Here is an 18,190-nt window from a genome sequence, read left to right as displayed (position 1 = left end):
TACATAGCTCATGCACATTGAAAAAAATACAGACAATTTTCTGTTGCTAAATGTGATACAGCTCGCCGTATGCCATGTTGTTATTTTGTGGTGGTGATATGAAGCTGTCTACTGATGACTCACGTAATCTACCAACTTTGCAAAAAAAAACTGAGTAGACTTCTACATGTATGAACCTTCGCATGTGCAATCAACATGCGTTACTCTGGGAATCCTACTGTGCTAAAATGCGGACCTCAACAACCATCAGCCGCCCCATCAATCACATCTGCTGCTTCTTCCTCCTCCTCTGTTACCATGACAACTATTGAGATGGAGGTCTGACTGAGAGCCCACCTGGCAGGCCTACTGTTTTTGACTGATTTCAGAGACTGAGAACACCATAACTTTCTCAATCCATGGTAACATCTCCTCCTGCACCTCTCTGATGGTCCAGCGCTTGTCCGGTTCACTGTACTCTGCCCTCTCAGCATTTCAGCCAGCCCACGGTACAGCAATTGTGTTCAGATAAAAGATTGTTTCCTCCTATGCATGACAAAGATAAGAGGTTGAACTCCACCATCTCTAATCTATTGGCCACAGAAATTCTGCCTTTCCGCCTGGTACATACAGACAGTTTCAGAAAGCTGATGGCCATCGCAGTCCCCCTGTACCAATGGCCCAGTCACCATTACTTTTCTAAGAAAGCTGTACCTGCACTACACCTGTATGATTCAGGCAACATCACCCATTCCTTGAGCAAATCCATGTCTGGGTGCACTTCACCACAGACACTTGGACGACTAAGCATGGCCAAGGGTGTTACATCTTGCTGACTGGGCACTGGGTGATTCTGCTTGCTGTGGAGGCAGGCTCTCCTCTACATGTCTTGCAATCCCCAAGGCTTGCAGGACAAACCTCTACATTTAACACTTCCTCCACTGCTTCTGCCTCCTCCTCTATCACCTTTAAGGCTTCCACCTGGACCCTCAACCTCTACCTTAACGAGATGCGCATTCAAACAGTGCAGAACAAATGCCCACCACCTCCATAGTGCACAGCCATGTCTCACCTCAATCAGGCAGTGTTAAAATTGATATGCCTTGGAGATTGCAGTCATACAGCTAAAGTGTTGTGGATAGCTCTCCAGGCCAAGATTGTTCAATGGCTGTCTCTACTGAACCTGCATCCAGGAATGGTGTGAACGTGGTGGTGGCCCTACGGCGAGGCAGGCTCATACACGTACCTTGCATGACTGACATCCTCAACCTGGTGGTATAGCATTTTCTCCACTACTATCCTGGCCTGGGTGAGCTGCTGCGGAAAACACAGAAGCTGTGTGCTCACTTCCACCATTCGCACCCCTCAGGTCATCGACTTGCATTGGTACAGTAGTCTTTGTCTATGCCAGTTAACAGGTTGATATGCGATATGCCGACACTGTGGAATTCCACTCTGCACATGTTGCATTGACTGTGGCAGCAGCAACGAGACCTGACACGTCATGTCATACAGCCTAGGTTAATGCAGTACGGACGAGGAGCACATAATGTTTATGGTGTGGGCACAGAATAAGGACCTCTTCACCCTTCTGCACAGTTTTGAAATGGCTGCTAAGATGTTTAGCGCTGATGACGCCATCATCAGCATCACTTTTCCTGTCATCTATATATTGGAGCAAAATTTGAATAGCCTGCGGGAGGAGATGGTGGTCCCAGAAGAAGAGGAGAAAGCAGAGGAGGATGCAGAAGTGACAACATTGTCTCTAAGATTCAGACTGTTGTCCCACAGGTGAGTGCCAAGAAAGGGTGGATAACTGAAATCGAGGGGGGCTGGTGATAACCAAAAAACTGTTGGTGAAGGTGTATGGTCCAAGGAACAAATGGAGGAGGAAGTAGTGATGGTCGAGCAGATGAAGAGGATAATCTTCCCCTCACTGTTGTTCGTGGTTGGCAAGAGGGGACAGAGGAAACAAGGATCAGTGTTACCCAGTCACCAACACAGCATGAGATTGGACCTCATGGTGGAGCCCAACATATGAGTCTCTTCTTGCTGCACTATCTGCAACATGATTCCCGTATAGTTATGATTAGAAATAGTACTGACTACTGGGTTGCCATTCTGTTAGATCCACGTTATAAAACCAAATTTTGCCAGATGCTTCTCACCCTGGAAAAGTACCAGCGAATACTGGAGTATCGAAACACGCTTTTACACAATCTTAAGAGAGCTTTTCCCCAAGACAGCAGTGAAGCACACAGTTCACATCGCAGCTCTAGACTTCCATCTTCCGGCACATCAATTCGTCAACGCCAAAACATTAGCTGCAGCAGTAGTGTAAGTTGAAGAAGCAATTTCTGTGAGTCCTTTTTATACTTTTTTTAGACCAGCTCGTGCACCAGCACAACAGAGTCCAAGTCTTATATGTGGTGAACTAATGGAGAGAATGGTGCAGGAGTATCTAGAACTGAATATGAATAACATCAGGGAGGGTTTGGACCCTTTCACATTTTGGTCTTCCAAAATGGATAAGTGGCCTGAGCTTGCCTCACACACCTTGGAGGTTTTATCATGCCTGGCCGCCAGTATTCTCTCAGAGCGTGTAATTCAGTGCTGCTGGTGGTGTCTTAACGGTAAGTGCAGCCAGCTGTTGCCTCAAAGTGTAGACTGCCTAACTTTCATAATGATGAAGAAGTAATGGATATCCAAGTACTTTTGCACCCCAATCGCAGACTGTAAGACTAAACGATATTGAATTTCTTAGTATGCTGCATTAATGTTGCGTAACTGCTCTCTGATATCTTTAGTTTGGCTTCTTTGTCTGCTGCTGCTGCAGATGTTAACACAAATTTGTGGAAATGTGAATAGTCATGATTGATCTATATCTGCTGGGTTGGCTGTTGGCTGGGTTGGCTGTATTCTATTTCTACACTCGTGAAATTTATGCCATTTCGGTGGTGTGTATTGTAAAGGTTCCAATGGATTCTAATGAATAAGAAAATGCTCACACAAGAATTGAATTTACTAAATTGATTTACTTAATAAGTGATAAGATCAAATAATAAACAGTATAAAACTATAAATACATATGCATTAATCAGAAACAAGCATTATTCATACATTACATTATTCAGATAGACGTCGACCACTCATCCTCCAGGAGCCAAAAGAGACAAAAGAGACCGAGCACATGTGTTCTAGTTCTTTTAAATGTCCAGCTAAAACGTGTGTCCAGCCCCACCATGTGGGGAATGATGTCACAAGTCTATTGTCCATTGGCTATAAACACATCCCCTCAATACCCGTTTTAACCAGTATATAATACAGGAAGCTAGAGGAGGGGGCCTCATTTGTGCCACATGGCAGAAATACAGCAAGCTGGAGGAGGGGCTTCGGAGCGCAAGATAACATCCTTGGTTTACACACCCAATCTAATTAGGGTAGTTGCCTTGAAATATCAATGGTCCTTTTTTGATGGATAAATAAATGACCAGTAATTTACATTCCTTTATCTTAAGTAAATTTCAGTGACCTTTTGCTTAACTCATCTCGGTGTATTTTAAATTAAACTGATTGAAACCATTAAAAATACCTCATAGTATACAGGTGTCAGGCCCTCTTTTTTTAAATCTGAAAACTCCTGGTTTGGTGTCCATCTGCTAGGTTTGATATAGTGGAAGACTTGTTGGTCACTGTTATGCTATTTCTACTCTTATGCCACTTCTGTGGTGTGAGGCCCTCATTTGTTTAAATTTGAAAACTCCTAGTTGAGTGTTCATCTGCTGGATTAGGTGTAGTGGAAGACCTGTCGGTCCCTATTATACTATTTCTACTGTGGTGAAATTGATGGCACTTTGTGTCTGCCACTAATTTTTGAAAATGTGTAGACTCCTTTTTGGATCTCCTTCATGTGTGTTGCCTGTACCAGTAGGCCTCTGAAACCACCTCATTGAAGTCAACTACCGTGTTTCTACTATCCTTATTTGTCTGACAATGGTAGTCGATAAAACTGATATTTGTGCCACCTGAGTGTGGCTCAGCAGAGTATGACTGAGCATGAAAGCAGGTTGAGCTGTTGTAAATGGTATCAAGGTTCCCAGCACAGCAGGCCTACACCGATCCTTCCCCCACCTCGTCTTACTTTTACATTCAATTGGAAGCTGTAAATGTTGGCCCATACCACAATACCTTATGCATGGCTGATTGCTGCTGTGCCATGCTGCAATTTGCACTGTGGGTGAATTGAGGCCACGTTCCTGGTGTCTGTCCCTCATTTGATGTGTTTTGGCAGCTTTTTGGGCCGTTAGAAGGTGTTGTGCATGCATTTGTTTTTGCCTCCCATTGACTGTAATGATGTTCGGCTATGTTCGGCAAATATTCGATGAATAAATTGATGAATATTGCAAAGTCGGCGATCATGATCCAAAGCAAACATTGAAATATTCTTTCATCTTTACCAGAGACATCCTCCGATCGCTCAAAAAAGTCCTCTGAAGCGCATGCCCAGTGCTTAGTGTTTTTGTTGTTTGCTGCACATTGAGACCAAATATGACTTTCCTACCAGGCTCCTACTAGCCACTCTATGAACTCCCCAACCAGGGGTGCTAGAACAGATCAAAACCCTAGAAGGCATTCGGCGCATTCCAGAGATCTCGAATGTAACCAGTGTGTGGTTAGGATGGTGAATAACTCTATATTCTCCTTATGAAATCCTATATAACTGAACAAAACAGTTACATAGCATGGGCTCAACAGGAGGTCTTCCTAAAGAAGCTTGGATACTAGGTAGCGTGGATGGACCACCTGCGGAGCCAGGTGTCCTGTGACAACTACACATGCTTTCAAGAGGATTGTAAGCTGCCATTAATTTGCCTTATCATTCACAGCAGGTGTGGCATTTCTGGGAGAGCATATCCTTTATATTCCAGTCCTGGTAAAGCCATTTTTTAATGATTGGGAAGGAGAATATTCAGACCCACCTTATATTAATATTAGACCCAATATAATTAATTTAGCATCCAGGGCTATTCAAGGGAATGAGGTCACATCTGCTGGGTACTGTGACCAAGTTGTAAAAAGTGCAAAAGGTGCAAAAGTGAAAACTGCCATTGTCAGGCTGCCAATGAGGACAAGACTGGACGCCTGATCATCGCAGTGCAAATATTTCAGCTTAGCTATAATAAACATATCTGATGCCACTGTGGTTATAAATTCTCATACAATAAGGATTTTTTTTCCACAAAAACAATTTATATTAATTTATATGTACTTCAAAGTATTTAAAAGAATAAGAAATACAATAAGTAATATAATATTGTATACATCAGCAAAGCAAAACGTGGCCCTAACTTACAGCTAGTGTGGAAAACTCATTTACATAATAACTTTTTGGGAAGTCAGAGTTGATAGAGATGGGGCCTTTTCATGACCCTCAAAGACTAACCAGTAGTGTTGAGCTTTCCGATACCGCAAGTATCGGGTATCGGCCGATATTAGCTGTATCGGAATTCCGATACTGACTTCCAATACTTTTTTCGTATCGGATACCGGAATCGGAAGTTCCCATAAAGTTATGAGCCCGCTCGATTTGATTCAGCCAATGGGAATCCTCAGAAGTGTGGGCACATCCTGTTAGGCATGTTAACTATTGGCATGGCTGTGATTGGCTGCTGAAATGACGTCATCATGATGCGCGGTCTGTGCGCATCATGATGCGCCGTCTGTGCCGACTGCGGGGGGTCTGTGCCGACTGTCGTGGGTCTGTACGGGCCTGCCGGGTGCCTGTGCCGGCTGCCGGTGGTCTGTGCGGGCCTCTCGGGGGTCTGTGCCGACTGCCGGATGCCTGTGCCGGCTGCCGGTGGTCTCTGAGGGCCTGCCGGGGGTCTTGTGTGTGTGCAGGCATCGTCCGATGGGACTACAAGTCCCATCGGGCGATGCATGCTACACTGACAGTGATTGACACATTAGCCAATGATGGGACAGTAGTAGTCCCATCATCCGGCTAATGTGTTGAATGTAAAAAGAAAAAAAAACACACTACATACATACTACATACATACATACTACATACATGCTACATACATGCTACATATATACATACTACATACATACTACATACATACTACATATATACATACTACATACATACTACATATATACTACATTCATATAGCATACATATATACTACATACATACTACATACATACTACATACATGCTAGATACATACTACATATATACATACTACATAAATACTATATACATGCCACATATATACTACATTCATACAGAATACATATATACTACATACATACTACATACATACTACATACATGCTACATACATGCTACATACATACTACATACATACATACTACATACATACAACATACATACTACATACATACATACTACATATATACTACATACATACAACATACATACATACTACATACATGCTACGTACATACTGCATATATACATACTACATACATACTACATACATACTACATTCACACAGCATACATACATACTACATACATGCTACAGACATACTACATATATACATACTACATACATACGTACTACATACATGCTACATACATGCTACATATATACATACTACATACATACTATATACATACTACATACATACTACGTACATGCTACATACATACAACATACATATATACTACATACATACCACATACATGCTACATACATGCTACATATATACATACTGCATACATACTATATACATACTACATGCATACTACATATATACTACATACATATATACTACATACTACATATATACTACATACAACATACATACATACTACATACATGCTTCATATATACTACATTCATACAGCATACATACATACTACATACTACATATATACTACATTCATACAACATACATACTACATACTACATACATGCTTCATATATACTACATTCATACACCATACATACTGCATACAACATACATACATACATATGTAGTATGTATGTAGTATGTTTGTAGCATGTATATATGTAGTATGTATGTAGTATGTATATATGTGGCATGTATGTAGTATATATATATATATATATATATATGTAGTATGTATGTAGTATATATATGTAGTATGTATGTAGTATATATATATATGTAGTATGTATGTAGTATGTATATATGTAGTATGTATGTAGTATGTATATATGCAGTATGTATGTAGTATGTATGTAGTATATACAGTATGTAGTATGTATGTAGTATGTATGTAGTATGTATATATGTAGTATGTATGTAGTATGTATGTAGTATATATATATATGTAGTATGTATGTAGAATGTATGTAGTATATATATATATATATATGTAGTATGTATGTAGTATGTATGTAGTATATATATATGTAGTATGTATGTAGTATATATATATATGTAGTATGTATGTAGTATGTATGTAGTATGTATATATGTAGTATGTATGTAGTATGTATGTATGTAGTATGTATATATGTAGTATGTATGTATGTATGTAGTATGTATATATGTAGTATGTATGTAGTATGTATATATGTAGTATGTATGTAGTATGTATGTATGTAGTATGTATATATGTAGTATGTATGTAGTATGTATGTATGTAGTATGTATATATGTAGTATGTATGTAGTATGTATGTAGTATGTACAGTATGTAGTATGTTTTGGTTTTTTTTTACATTCAACACATTAGCCGGATGATGGGACTACTACTGTCCCATCATTGGCTAATGTGTCAATCACTGTGATGGTAGCAGGCATCGCCTGATGGGACTTGTAGTCCTTTCGGACGATGCCTGCACAGACCCCCGCCGGCTGCACAGACCCTCGGACAGTCGGCACAGACCCCCGGCAGTCGGCACAGACCCCCGGCAGCCGGCACTGACCCCCGGCAGTCCATACAGACCCCCGGGCAGTCGGCACAGACCCCCGGCAGGCCAGCACAGACCCCCGGAAGGTCTGTACACACCCCCGAGAGGCTGTACAAGGACAGAAAAGGGTTTTTCTTATTCAGATACCGGAAGTCCCATAGATTTGAATGGGACTTCCGGTATCGGAATCGGCGATACCCGATACTTTTTTAGATCGGCCGATCCATTCCGATACGATATTTTTCAGTATCGGCTGGTATCGCTCAACACTACTAACCAGAGTAAAGCTGCAAAGAGCATGACTTTGTAGGACTGGACAGATCTGTCTATTACATAGATATTTCAATAAGTGCCATTTAATGCTTCATTTCTCCTGTAGAAGTGTGGTTAGGTTCTATCATAGACCGAAGCTGATCAGAGTGGGTTTCCTGTGATGATCTTATGATCATTGGACATTTGACTAAAGCCCTTAAAGGCCAAGTTCACATGTCCAATAATCATCTGTTCTAATGGATCCAGCAGCAATTTGTTGTCAAAGACATTGTACAGATACCACTTTTTTGACCGCTCAAAAAATAACTGATTTCAACTGGATCCAGTTATTTACACTGAAGTCTATGGAAAATGAATCCGTTAATTAGCCATCTATTTTCTCCCATTAGAAAATGATCCATTTCTTGCTTACTGGAAGCAGCAAAATAAATACTTCACATATAAAACTGGAATAAATACTTGCCTTTATCCACGCCGACTCTGATCTCCCTGTGCTGGCAGGGTTCATCGAGACGGCAGTTTTTATTGTACATTAGTAAGCACGAAACTGATCCTTTTCATATGGGAGAGAAACAGATGACTATTTAATAATGGATTTGTTTTCCATAGGATTCAATGTTAAAAAATGGATCCATTTGAAACCATTTGAAAAAAGTTGGGTCCATGAGTAAGGCATTTTGCCGAAATATGTCTGTCTTTTTCTATCTGTGATTCCCATCATGTCTACTGTCTTTGTTTTTGGACATTGATTTAAATTATATACAATGGAATAAATGTAAAGTTTTATTTAAAGAAATATATTGACAATTTATGGGATTTTTTTTACTACGCTGGATTTTTTCCCTTTCCCTGGCCCGGTGGGTTGTATCAGCGGCATTCCTTCACCTGTGACTCAGCGTCCTCTAGATGGACACAGGCTGAGTGCTGTTATCTCTCAGGGTTGTCATCATTGCATGTATTTGTATTAGGTAAAACGCTCGCCGTTATTTCAAAATAATACGAATATTTGCCTAAATTACTCAGTGAAAAATTATTTAGCTCCCGGAACCTATTTACATGACCTGAAGACCATGAGCCGGGGTCGCCCGAGTCCCCACCTCGGAGGTTGTATATAAGAGCCCTCCTCAGATGAGCAGCATTACACCTCCTGAGAGAGACCCAGACTCAGCAGCATGCTTCTGGCCACCACTATTCTCCTCCTTGTCTTACTATGTCTGGTCTGGACAATATGGATAAAAGGAAATCCTAAGGATGGGCTCCATCTGCCTCCAGGACCTCGTCCTCTCCCAGTGATCGGGAATGTCCTCCAAATCAAACCTCAAGAGTTTTTGCTCTCACTCCAGCAGGTAAGCAATTGGGGATACTAGTTATGCCGAAATTGTAAAAGTTCAAAAAAAAAAATTTTTTTTAAGTAGATGTCACTTTAAATGATATAGACACAAAAGGAAATTATTTTTTATTATTTTTTTGTCAAATGTTTTATTTTTCTTGCTAAAAATACATTTTGCAGATGGATATTATTGCAAATTTTGTTCCCTTTCACCTTTCACTTTCTAGGTGCAAAAGTTGACTGAGAATCGGTCAGCGAGCTACTCCTGACAGGAGAGTTTATAACTTTTGTTTTTGACCAAGCTCAGCTTTCCAGCTGTCATAAGTGAGCTGAGAGGAAGGAATAGAAGATATAAACTCTGCCAAAAGTAGTTCACGGACAAATTGTCAGTTAACTCACTTGGTTAAAGACTGAGAATTTAAAAAGCAAAAAGCACAACATTTTTAAGGAAATGAAATAGCAAAAATGATTCTTACCAAAAATGCATGCATATTTATGATGGTTACTCGTAAGCCACATTTTTTAAACTCATAAGAAAGAAAAAAGTCAGTAAGTCCTCCAAATATAATGGATATTTTATCATGAAATGCTTTTATTACCAGAAACAACCAATCACAGTGCATTTTTAAGAGCAGAAAAAGAAATAAACCTGTGATCCGATTGGATGCTGTGGGAAAACAATTTCATACATCTCCCTTAGGCTATGTGCACACGCTGCGGATTCTCCTGCAGGTTTTTTGACCTGCGGTTTTCCTGCGGATTGGCCTGTGGTTTTCCCCTGCGGTTTGGCACCTGGACAATGGAACAGGTGCCAAACCGCTGCGGAATCCTCAGAAAGAATTGACATGCTGCGGTTTGTAAACCGCAGCAAAACCGCGCGGAAAAAAGCGCAGCGTAGGCACAGCGGTTTTTAAAACCCATAGGATAATAGGATAACATGGTACTGTACCATGTCAGCAGAACTGCTGTGGTTCCGCAGAGCCAAAAATGCTGCAGAACCGCAGCAGAATCCGCAGAGTGTGCACATAGCCTCAGTGATTATGTACGTCCTTTCTAGGATATGTCCAATGTTTTAACTATTATTCACTGCATCTCACATTAACAATTAAATAACTGCACAGATAGGAGGGATTAAAGATTTGGGGGTGCAGATGAACTTTTACCATTTTAAAGACAAGTAATTGGGACAAATCTATCAACTCTCAGTCAGCACACACAGTATGATGTCCCTCACAGTACATTCCCCACACATTATGATGTCCCTCACAGTATCATGTCCTTCACAGTACATTCCCCACATACTATGATGTCCCTCACAGTATGATGTCCCTCACAGTACATTTCCCACATAGTATGATGTCCCTCACAGTATGATGTCGTTTACAGTACATTCCCCACATAGTATGATGTCCCTCACTGTGTGATGTCCTTCACAGTACATTCCCCACATAGTATGATGTCCTTCACAGTATGATGTCCTTTACAGTACATTCCCCACATAGTATGAGGTCCCTCACAGTATGATGTCCCTCACAGTACATTCCTCACACAGTATGATGTCCCTCACAGTACATTCCCCACATAGTATGATGTCCCTCACAGTATGATGTCCTTTACAGTACATTCCCCACACAGTATGATGTCCCCCACAGTACATTCCCCACACAGTATGATGTCCCCCACAGTACATTCCCCACATAGTATGATGTCCCTCACAGTATGATGTCCTTTACAGTACATTCCCCACACAGTATGATGTCCCCCACAGTACATTCCCCACACAGTATGATGTCCCCCACAGTACATTCCCCACACGGTATGATGTCCCTTACAATACATTCCTCACATAGTATGATGTCCTTCACAGTACATTACCCATACAGTGTGATGTCCCTCACAGTACCTTCCCCACACAGTATGATGTCCCTCATAGTACATTCCCCACACAGTACGATGTCCCTCAGAGTACATTCCCCCACACAGTAATGTCCCTCACAGTACATTCTCCACACAGTATGATGTCCTTCACAGTACATTCCCCACAGAGTATGATGTCCCTCACAGTATGATGTCTCTCACAGTTCATTCCCAACATAGTATGATGTCCCTCACAGAATGATGTCCTTCACAGAACATTCCCCACACAGTATAATATCCCTCACTGTACATTCCGCCACACAGTATGGTGCTCCCAATGCACACAATATGAAGTCCCCTACAGTAGCTCCCATGCAAGCTTAGCACTTTATCCCATCACATCTCTGTTCTGCTGCCAGATTGGTTTCTGCTGCCCAGTCACCTTACCTGATATTGTCATGTGACCTGTCACCTTACCTGATATTGTCATGTGACCTCAAGGTCTCTACACGTCCTTCAGTCTCTCCCCAGATGGAAAGGTGGAGCAGTTATGTGATGGCTCTCTGCTCACCTATTATATTAAACTGCCTCTGTGATCAGAGGACATAGATACATGTAAAGATAAAACATACCCCCCATCTAGTGGGATTGTTCTCTAAATTCAAGACTGTCTGACTTGATCAATAACAGTTGGGATGTCTACCGTGTTGGCCAAGGGACCACTAGTAGTCAACTTGAGGGACATTTTTCATCTACAAGCAAATGTGACATTATCCTCAATCACAATTTTATATAGCAGTGGACTGGGAAAATTGTGAAATGAATAAGACTTTGGCTTTGTCTGAACATAGTGATTCAAGTATATAGTGTCAGGTACTACTCATATAAGAGGATGGTGGCGCACTCTTGCACAGAAGCCCATCAGAAGATTATTCTGTTCTCCTGTGGGCCAATCCAATCCTAGACGTATATAATTGTTTTAGATACGTTACAAATTTGTGTACGTTCATCTCATTTTTTTCACAGTTCCAGAGAAAATATGGCCCAATATTTACTATATATTTGGGATCTCGTCCAACTGTGGTGCTTTGTGGATATGATGCGGTAAAAGAGGCCTTAATAGACAATAAGGATGTATTCAGTGGAAGAGGGATGATGCCAGTCCCTGAATATGTGCTGAAGGGATATGGTAAGGTGTCCTATCATTAGTTGTTCTTATGACAAACTTATACTTCTGATATATAGGAAACTCAACTGAGTTTTCTCTCTTCTAGGAATCATTGGCAGCAATGGAGATCGTTGGAAGCAGATGAGACGCTTTGCGCTTACCACCCTTAGAAACTTTGGGATGGGTAAGAGGAGCATAGAAGAAAGAATCCAGGAAGAGGCCCAGTCTCTAGTAGAGGAATTTAGCAAAACTGAAGGTGCAAAAAACAATTTCATGTGCCATATGGGTCTCCTATATCATGCAGCTAGTCATTCTTGTTATTGTCAAGAGAGATGGAAGCAAATAGAAAATCTGATACAAATGTGTAGACAAGAAAAGAGGAGTTGGGATCCAGGAGGTGATCAAAGTTAGACATTCCAGGGGTCAAACGATTATAGTATTCAGGGATTAATCAGCACAATTGTGAGGTAGACAACTGGGTCAGAAGACAAAATGTTGATCCATAAAAATGCACCAGGGCAGTATCACATGGATACAATAGGTAGAACAGGTGATAGGAGACTGGGGATTCAAACAGCACACCAGGAACATATAAGAATCACAGAAGTTGTCTCAGAATTAATCTGATGACTAGTTGCAAGCAATTAGATAGTCAGTCAGACCACCTACTTGGGCCACATGAGTATGAGTCAAACTGGCTCCTGCACCACCCATCCATCATCTCTGTCTGGTTGGCTAGGAGAAAGTGGTGGCACCTGACAAAGATATTCAGCATTGAATCGATGGTAGGAGAATATGTAAAATAGTTATGTTCATCAAGCCAGGAAAGGCATGCATTGGTTCCAGACTCCATGACATCTAAAGACTCTTCCCCAGTAATTAAGTCTACATACATTTATATTTCATTTTATATATTGTATCTATGGCTGCGGTTTAGCAGCCTAAAATGTGGTGACAGGTTCCTTTTAAATCTGCCAATATGGTTTTAGTCTCCAATCCCACACATGTGTTGAGGGTTCCCATGCCCCCCAAAGTATCATCTATTTGTATTTCCCTACAGTGAGCAATGTAGAATCCTTACAATGCTATAATAAAATATCAGACAAATCTAGCTCTGTGTCCAGTTATTCGAAACAAACAATAATTGCAAAATCATTCTTCAAAAATAAGTTAACATTCAAACATTCACTAAAGTACTACATGTGGCCGTATCAACGTATGCTATAGGGTCAACTGAAAGAAGAAGAGAGTAGAAGTAACCTTTACTAGATAATAAAAGTAAAATTTCTCTTTTTTTTCTCCATAGGGGAACTGTTTGACCCAACTTTTTTCTTTAGTTGTGCCGTATCCAACATTATCTGCTCTGTCTTATTCGGCAAGAGGTTTAGTTACAAAGATGAACGATTTTTGTCTCTTCTTAAAAATATCACCGGGGCTGTTCGATTCATGAATTCTGTTTTTGGCTTGGTGAGTACTGATGTTTTACTTTTTTTTTAGAATTACCTCTCAAGACGATTTTTCACTAACTTAACCAATTTTATTATTTTAGCTTTTCTTCTACTTGCGTGGACTTATGCGCCACATTCCTGGCCCTCACCAGAAAGGTATTCAGCATCTGTTCTACCTCAAAGCATTCATCCAAGAGGAGGTGGAGGAAAGTGTGAACACCCTTAACATTGACTCTACACGACATTTTATTGATTGCTTTCTGGTAAAGATGCAACAGGTGAAAAAGACAATAAATATTTTCTTGTTTTTAGGCATTTGTTGAGAATTTTATTTAGGCTCAAGTAGACAGTATTAATGCATTGTAAAATACATATATTTTGTGAAAGGCTCATTCACTTGATCATTGTTCTATCAGGTTATTCTAAGATCCACATGCATAAACCTTCCACACATCCTGCTTGCTAGATATGATTCTCTAATATTTCTTTTTACAGGAAAAGCAAAAACCAACCTCAGAATTTCATAATGAGAATCTTGTAGGATCGTCAATGAACTTGTTCTTTGCTGGGACAGAGACTACCAGTACCACGCTACGATATGGCTTTCTTGCTCTACTAAAATATCCTGAAATTCAAGGTACAAAAATTAAAAGGGCATAACTACGCTTAGATTGCTAATTGCTATTCAGGCTTGAAGAAAATTTTATACAACTTATGAATTGCTTTATAATTATAGAACCTGGTCATGCACAATTATATGTTCTCACCCTTTCACAAAACTTTCCCTTCGGTAACATTGAAGCCCAATTAACTTCAAATATTTATTCAATTTAGCAAAAATCCAAGATGAAATTGATCACGTGATTGGTGACCGTCAGCCATCAGCAGAAGATCGAACCAACATGCCTTACACTGAAGCTGTAATTTGTGAGATCCAGAGGTTCAGTGATATAGTTCCCACGGGGGTTCCCCACTCTACAACAGAGGATGTCTTATTTCGAAATTATACGATTCCAAAGGTAAAAGACTGAGAAAGGATGGACAGATAAAGTGTCAGCTTTTCGCTGAGGATAAGTGCACACCATGTTTGAGCTGTATGATTGGTATACACATTGCCACCAAATATATGCCCCAGATGTCTGCAACTGTCTACATGTGACTCCAACTGTCTACAGAGTATTTTTTGACCTATATGCTTGGACATAAAATTGAAGCATAATGTGAACCAAACTTAAGAGCTAAAAACATGGTCTGATATTGAGTGGACAAAGTAAATACCTAAAAACTTTTATTCTAAAGCCACCAAAAAGTCCAACATAGGCTCAAGGCTTATACCTCCATAGAAAGACTTAAGAACATTGGATACAATATCATTAACATATTTTTTAACGTGATGTTTTGTTAACTAACCATCAAATAGAATCAGAAGTAATTTTCTGTTGTCGTATTATGAACTGTTTTTCATAAAGGTTTTTTCCAATGTGAAGACAACAGTTGCATTTTAGGTAGCTAGTAGTGATGAGCGAATATGCTAGGATAAGGTCTTAAGGTTTTGTCTGAGCACGCTCGCGTGCTAACCGAGTGTATTTGGCGTGCTCTAAAAATATGTTTGAGTCCCAGTGGCTGCATATCTTGCGGCAGTTCGACAGCCACAACACATTCAGGGATTGACTGTTTTTTAGACATGCAGCCGCGGGGACTTGAGCATATTTTTCGAGCACACCGAATACAGTTGGTTAGCACCCAAGGTGCCCAGGAAAAACCTTATCCGAACTCGTTTACTCATCAGTAGTAGCTGGCACTATTATCTTGCTGTATTGAGGTTTTGCCCATGATTATGTAGAATTCGCCAAAACTGATGTGAAAATTGTCTATCTTTTTACAGTTCTGTGAACCGTGCTTGTGCTACTTAAGAAACATAATTATAGTGATTAATAGAAACTTTAGGAAAACTCTTTTCAGATAAAGAATTTAATCTAATTTTTTTTCTTTCTGGACTTTCAGGGCACAAATGTGTTTCCGTTATTGACTACTGTACTAAAGGATCCTGAACAGTTTCCACAACCTGAGCTCTTCTCTCCAGATCGTTTCCTGGATGATAAAGGTGCAGTGAAGAAACAAGCAGCTTTTATGCCGTTCTCTGCAGGTAAAAAAAAATATTGCGTTAGGTGAAGAGTCATTATCTTGAAAAACCACTTGTTTGTTTGGAAGGTCAAAACGGAGTTTTTAATTTTGGGTTGCGATTTGACTGACCTTTAGTAATTACCATCTACAAACAATCCAATAATTTATATAGAATCAAAAAATGTTATAGATGGAAGGGACCTTCAGGGTCATTGTGTCCAACCCCCTACTCAATGCAGGATTCACTAAACTATCTCATCCTCTGTTTGAAGATTTCCATTGAAGGAAAACTCACCATCTCTCATGGCAGCCTGTTCCACTCATTGGTCCCCTTCACTGTCCAAAACATTTTTTTAACATCTATTCTGTAACTTATCCCTTTATGTTTCATTCCATTGCTTCTCGTGTTTCTATGTGCAAATGAAAATAAGATTGATCCCTCTACAATGTGACATCCTTTATCAGTTCCTCGTAGGACATACTTTGCTCACAATCCTGTTCTCTCTTCTCTGATCTTGCTTCAGTTTTTCAATGACTTTTTTTTATAATGTGGTGCCCAGAAATGGACACAGTATTCGAGATGAGGTCCAAAATTAATTTTTATAAAAAAAAAATTGAGAAGCTGAGAAATGTTTGAAAATAAATTCTAAAAAACGTTTTTTTTTGTAGGAAGACGAATATGTATAGGAGAAGGTTTAGCTCGAATGGAACTTTTCCTGTTCCTGACCACACTCCTCCAGAAGTTCACCCTGACCACAGTGGTGCCCACAGATGACTTGGACTTGAGTCCCGAATTTAGCAGTGCTGGCCATCTGCCCCGTTCTTACAAAATGTCTGCAATTCCTCGTCACTGACATTGTGATGTGTGTATTTGTATATAATGTATGTTTATATCAATTATCATTTTTATAGATGACACTAACTAGAAATTCACAACTGTATTTATAGCAAGAGACTTTTGTAATATTATAGAAGAGAAGAATGTTATGTAAAACTCTCCCAGTTATGTTCCAATTTGGTTCAACCTTATGTGAGTAGCAAGAAATCCCAATCTGCTTCTCCTTTTGTGACTTGTATGTTGCGTTAGTAACACCTTTTTGGTTGCAACACGACCACAATCACTTTCATTAAGGTGCGATATAGAACCGTGCTGTATCAGCCCTAATTATTTAATTTTTTATTTTTTTACCATTATTGTAAAGCCAACCTTTTTTTAAAGATAGCCCCCTGACGAAGCCCACGCGAAACGCGCGTAGGGGTTACACGTGTGGCATACTGATTAGCTATGGGTAAGCAGTTTTGAACAGGTTTTTCATTATGTGGCCTCCAGACTAAGATTTTGAGCTATTATGCTGTGATGGTTTATTACTATGAAGGGGTCACTTTGTGGGATTCTCTGGATATCTGAAAGTAAGATTGTAAGCACTGGCACTTTATTTATCTTTGCATATCCATTATACACATTCCATTGCTGTTAGTATTGCTGCATGTTTGTTTTTTCTGTACCTGAATTCCTTATCATATGGAGCTCTTTTATCATGTGACCCGTCTTTATGTACTTTATTGTCTATAGTATTAAATTGTCAGAATAAAACTACTTTTTATATTTTCCTTGGTGGATGTCTTTACTCCATGTTTTTTTGTATACAAAGTCTTGGGAGTTTTTCCACAGCTAGTGCATGTGATGGGGTGGTCACTATGGGTCAGGGCCACCTATATTTGTTCACTGCCCTTGAAATCTTGTTTGCTTTTTTTAAAGATGTTTTTTAATCACATTCAGAAATTACACTATTTTTAACATTAAAGTTTTTACTCTTGTACAGTGTGTTTCATCGTTTACTTTGCATCCATGTTTAGGCCTGGCTTTACTGCGCAAACAGTCCTAAAAAAGATAAGAAAACAGTGTATAAGTTAAGTGTATATATAATTGCCGCCCACAATGAAAACTCATTTACCGTATATACTCTTGTATAAGCCAACCCGAATATAAGCCGAGACCTCTAATTTTGCCACAAAAAACTGGGAAAACTTATTGACTCGCGTATAAGCCGAGGGTGGTGCTGTACAAGGGTGGTCCAAAAAGATGCTCTATAAATAAATAC

At 39.9% G+C, this 18,190-nt stretch overlaps 1 protein-coding gene across 1 annotated transcript; it reads left to right on the top strand.

Moving 5' to 3' along the window:
* The first annotated feature begins 8,976 nt into the window (after nucleotides 1–8,976).
* LOC141052000 (cytochrome P450 2B11-like) lies at nucleotides 8,977–17,633 on the top strand. Its single transcript, XM_073549164.1, has 9 exons — nucleotides 8,977–9,507; nucleotides 12,375–12,537; nucleotides 12,623–12,772; nucleotides 13,823–13,983; nucleotides 14,066–14,242; nucleotides 14,460–14,601; nucleotides 14,799–14,983; nucleotides 15,969–16,110; nucleotides 16,758–17,633. The coding sequence occupies exons 1-9, from the start codon at nucleotides 9,334–9,336 to the stop codon at nucleotides 16,940–16,942; spliced, it is 1,479 nt and encodes a 492-aa protein (XP_073405265.1). The 5' UTR covers nucleotides 8,977–9,333; the 3' UTR covers nucleotides 16,943–17,633.
* Nucleotides 17,634–18,190: the final 557 nt, after the last annotated feature.

The sequence above is a fragment of the Dendrobates tinctorius genome, unplaced genomic scaffold (assembly GCF_039654945.1).
Source record: "Dendrobates tinctorius isolate UK_male_01 unplaced genomic scaffold, ASM3965494v1 ptg000158l, whole genome shotgun sequence".
In the NCBI taxonomy this organism is placed as follows: Eukaryota; Metazoa; Chordata; class Amphibia; order Anura; family Dendrobatidae; genus Dendrobates; species Dendrobates tinctorius.
The sequence above is the reverse complement of the archived record's forward strand: the minus strand, read 5'-3'. Positions and strand labels throughout refer to the sequence as shown.

Excerpts from the sequence above, each read along its gene's own strand:
- LOC141052000 (XM_073549164.1), top strand. The coding sequence starts at position 9,334 with ATGCTTCTGGCCACCACTATTCTCCTCCTTGTCTTACTATGTCTGGTC. Across the intron at positions 9,508-12,374 it reads TTTTGCTCTCACTCCAGCAG|TTCCAGAGAAAATATGGCCC; the intron begins GTAAGCAATTGG and ends TTTTTTTCACAG. Across the intron at positions 13,984-14,065 it reads TGAATTCTGTTTTTGGCTTG|CTTTTCTTCTACTTGCGTGG; the intron begins GTGAGTACTGAT and ends TTATTATTTTAG.